This window comes from Tinamus guttatus, unplaced genomic scaffold (genome assembly GCF_059628265.1).
Source record: "Tinamus guttatus ecotype Peru unplaced genomic scaffold, ASM5962826v1 Tinamus_guttatus_pri_ptg000330l, whole genome shotgun sequence".
Taxonomy (NCBI): domain Eukaryota; kingdom Metazoa; phylum Chordata; class Aves; order Tinamiformes; family Tinamidae; genus Tinamus; species Tinamus guttatus.
The window spans coordinates 1,792,792-1,796,876 of record NW_028288864.1 but is presented as its reverse complement, the minus strand read 5'-3'; the positions used below and the strand labels follow the sequence as shown (position 1 = coordinate 1,796,876).

Genomic DNA, 4,085 nt, shown 5'->3' with positions numbered 1-4,085 from the left:
CAGTGTAAATCCACAGAATTATACTGCTTTAGATCAGCTTAAGATCTGACCTATATACTTCAGTGGAATTAATCCTAATTTTCACCAGTGAAAGTGGAATCAAATCCACTTTGCCTTTAATAAAGCAATGGGTGATAAACAAGTCTCTTTTCTGTTGGATTCTGTTTGAGAAAGGAAACCCATGTGATGTTAAATAAAGTCCAGAATAGGTCAGAAAACAAAGCTAGAATTTCATGAATTTCAGCATAGTGAAAACTGGTGTTGATAACTGTTCGTACTTCAACCTTAGCAAAGTTCTTTTGGTGGAGACAGATCCGCTGGTGGATTGATAACCATTTCTGAATGCTACCTGTGTGGAAGAAGAGAAGGCAGACGGCTGATTTTCAGTGATGCTGCATACGTTGCAACTTGGTTACTGCGGATAAATAACATCACATTGTCCAGAACTGCAGATTAATTTGCTGGGCCTCCAGTAGGTGATATTTATTTTCCTGTGTATTATACTGAGATCTCAGAACAGGCAGAGGGTCGGGGGCTGAAAGAATGTAATCGATGCTAAATTTAATTTCAGAATCCGATTTTCCTAAGGAGGAATTGCTGAGGCTCTGCCGGGAGGTTGTAGTGTTTGGAGCAAACCCATGAGGTTCCAATAGCCTTGGTCCTGATTCAATTCTTTCATGTTTGCTTTCAGAGGAGAAAATGTTGTTTAAACCAGAGTCCGTAGAAGACATATCAGGGGATGAAGGACTTTTCCCTCTGCCTGGTCTCTGCTCCTTATGTTCTCTTTTCATATTCCTCCTCCTCCGTCTTCGCCTGTAATTCCCATTTTCAAAGAGATCCAGCATGGACTCACATCCCGTTGCAAAGCTCCAATAGTTTCCTTTCCCCTTCTCATTCCCTTCTGTTCTGGGAACCTGTATTTATTTAAAAGCAGTTCAGTATTTGTATGTGTTACAGATGCTGCTGCTTAACATCTGCATTCATTTACATTCAGGAATGGTGTAAACACAAATGACAAGGCTTTTAAGCCTATTCTCAGTCGTTATATGAATAGGATGTAAACTCCAGCCTCTTCAGTTTGTTATCTATTAGCATGGATCAGACAAGGACATATTCTTTATGTTTATAAATGACAACTTAGATTTTAGCTCAGCTATTTGCTTCCTTTTTTCCCCAATGATGAGATTATTCCTGCATTTTTTTTTAATCTATGCACAATGTGTATGTAAATATACGGTACTGAGCTTACCTTTACAAAACAACTGTTAAGTGATAAGTTATGTCGGATGGAGTTCTGCCAGGCTCTTTGATTTGATCTGTAGTAAGGAAATTTCTTCATTATAAAGTCATAAATGCCAGAGAGGGTGACTTTATTTGATGGACTTTGCTGGATGGCCATTGCAATTAAGGCAATGTAGCTGAAAAAAGGAAAACTGGCTGTTACACCATTGCCCTATACGCAGATAATAATGAGGATAGTATAACATTTTCATCTATCATATCCTCAGATAATGAGGACTCATGTAATGAGGATCACAGGGTACATATGTGCGTATGATCCTGCTTATGAGAGATGCCCATCTGGCTCTGCATCCTAACCCGGACGCCCCGGCAGACCCGCCGTGCTTGTCCCATGCCATCGGGTGGCACCAAGTGCGGCTGCTATTGCAGAAAAGTTTCCCTGAACTTGCAGGCTGCAGAGAGATGGAGCCACCTCGGAGGGCCAGCTTGGGGACAGGGGAAGGCCTGGGGTCGTCGCTGCAGTCACCTGCAGTGTCCCGTGCCAGTGCCTTTTGCAGCGCCCATGTAATCCCCCTGCTCCGGGGCTCCTAGGAGCAGGCAGTGAGCACTGATGGCTCGGCAGCGACCCACGAACACAGCAGGCAAGAAAAGGGTGAAATCTTCCCCCTGCCATCACCCTGTGTGGGATGAACACCCTGGAGAGGGGCTCTCGCCACCCACCAAGGGGCTTTCCCTGGCACTGGCAGCTCCGCAGGGAGCAGGGCTGGAGAAAACTTCCCCTTACCTGTACGCCGGCCTGGTGAATTTTTTCTCTTCGTCCGAGCTACAGGTTGGGTACTCATCGCCATCGTAGTTGAAGCAGTTGTAGGGGTACTGCGAGCTGTCGAACATCTTCCTGCTCCTCACGCAGCTCCCGCGGAGTGAGCGCGGCCGAGGGACGTTTCCAGCGCTCCCTCCTCCCTCTTTCCCTCCCCTCTGCCCGTCTCCTTCCCTCTCCCTCTCTCCCCCCTCCTAGTGTCCTCCCCTCTCCGCACACTCGCGCTTCCCGGTGCCGGCGCAGGGATCAGGACATCCCTCCGCGCCGCCCTGGCCCGGCCACGGCACCGGGAGCAGAGCGCAGGCACTGGGAACCCCTCCGGGACCGGGAGCGCTGCACCGGGAGCGGCACCGGGACCAGGAGGAGCACCGGGAGCGCTGCACCGGCACCGGGAGCTCCAGCACCACGAACTGCACCGACACCGGGAGCGCTGCACCGGGAGCGGCACCGGGAGCTTCATCGATCCCGGGATCGCTGCACCGGGAGCCGCATCGGGAGCTCCGGGAGCAGAAGTGCCCACCGGGAGCGCCGCTCGCTGGGTGGTCCAGGCGGGATCGGGATTGGGAGCAGGACCCGCCGTGCCTCAGCCGCAGCGTCCCGGCCGCGCACTGTGTGGGGTTAATAAATCCCACTGCAAGGTCTCCACTTGTAAATTAAACTTTGAGGGCAGAATTCAGCCCTCTTTTCTCCCCTCACCACCAAGTCCTCCGTCCTCTTCATTTTCTGTTCCCAGATCAGGAGGGACTGGGTCTTGGTTATTTATTTTTGGAAACCTTGACATGCAATAAACAGGCATCCCAGGCGGTCGCGCGCACTTGTGCTGATCTGCAATCTATAATACAGCATAATAGACATAAATTATACTTCCATGACTAAAGGAAAATGTGTACGTTCAAAGTGAGCAGAACAGAGGGATATGAGGGACTACTGTCAAGCAGGAAAGTAAAAGGAAAATAGCTGTAGGCAGGAGAGCTGCCTGTGTGGGCTTTGATCTAAAGGATGAATTAGACTAATAGCCCTGTGTGTTGGCATCCAATCCTGCTACGATTTAATAGTTTTTCAATGCTTTGGAGTGTTTTCCAACAAGTGATGTAAACCAAAGGCATCACACACTATTTCAGGGGGGACTAAAAAGGTGTATGCCACATGATAATTAAATTATTTGAAGACAGCTCTGTCCCAGGAACTAGCCCCAGGAGGAGATGGGTATTAGAATAGAGAAAGCAAATTGGTGTGCAGAGACTTACCTGGATAGAAATATAAAATAACAACCACTAGCAAGGCAACTTTGTCATCTGCAGCATCTTTCACACAAACTGTGTCCCTGAACCCCTTTTGGAGTTAAAGGATACAATTAGGGGAAAATTCACCCAAGGGACAGAGAGCCCTTTAAAGAGAGGTTTAAGTGGCTCCTAGGGTTTTGACAAAAATGGCTATAAGAAAGCCCTTTCTCTGGAATATAACAATATATAATAGCAGGGAGTAGAAGGAAATAAAGGCATGAAAAAAAATAGATACCAGTGGTGTTTTCTGTGGAATATGAAGCCAGGGCAGACACCCAAAACAAGAAATTATCTTTATGCTAAAATACATCAATAGGCATATGCATGAGGCCTGCACTGCAGAGGAGGTCTTAATACAAAGGGTCAGCTACAGATGCCAAAGGCATTAACAGGCCTTTAATATTGAGCAAGATAGAGCAGATTCAGTGGCAGAGAATGAAATATCCTACATCTTATTTTCATTCATGCTCTGTCCAGTGGAGTGAAAAGGTTTGAACTAAAGAAAAGGTTGGGCCATAGATTGAGAAAAATTTCCCCCCACTAAATGTAGTGATCCTTGAGACATGAATAAATACCAACTTTGATTATTAGCAGCGGTTCTTTTCTTTGGAGAACTTTTACTTCAGCGAAATTCTAGTGACACAGTGTTGCTTCCGATTTACAGCAATGTAGAGGAAGGAGAACCGTGGTAGTTTGCTCTGATTTTACAGTCTGTTAGTGCCTTTTATCCAGTTTCTCACTGC

General features: G+C 47.1%; 1 protein-coding gene across 1 annotated transcript; it reads right to left on the bottom strand.

Moving 5' to 3' along the window:
* Positions 1 to 302: 302 nt before the first annotated feature.
* FOXL3 (forkhead box L3) lies at positions 303 to 2,243 on the bottom strand. Its single transcript, XM_010216360.2, has 3 exons — positions 2,027 to 2,243; positions 1,250 to 1,418; positions 303 to 914 (listed from the first exon to the last, which is right to left on the bottom strand). Exons 1-3 carry the CDS (start codon positions 2,131 to 2,133, stop codon positions 432 to 434), a joined length of 759 nt encoding a protein of 252 aa, XP_010214662.1. The 5' UTR covers positions 2,134 to 2,243; the 3' UTR covers positions 303 to 431.
* Between the last annotated feature and the right edge of the window lie 1,842 nt (positions 2,244 to 4,085).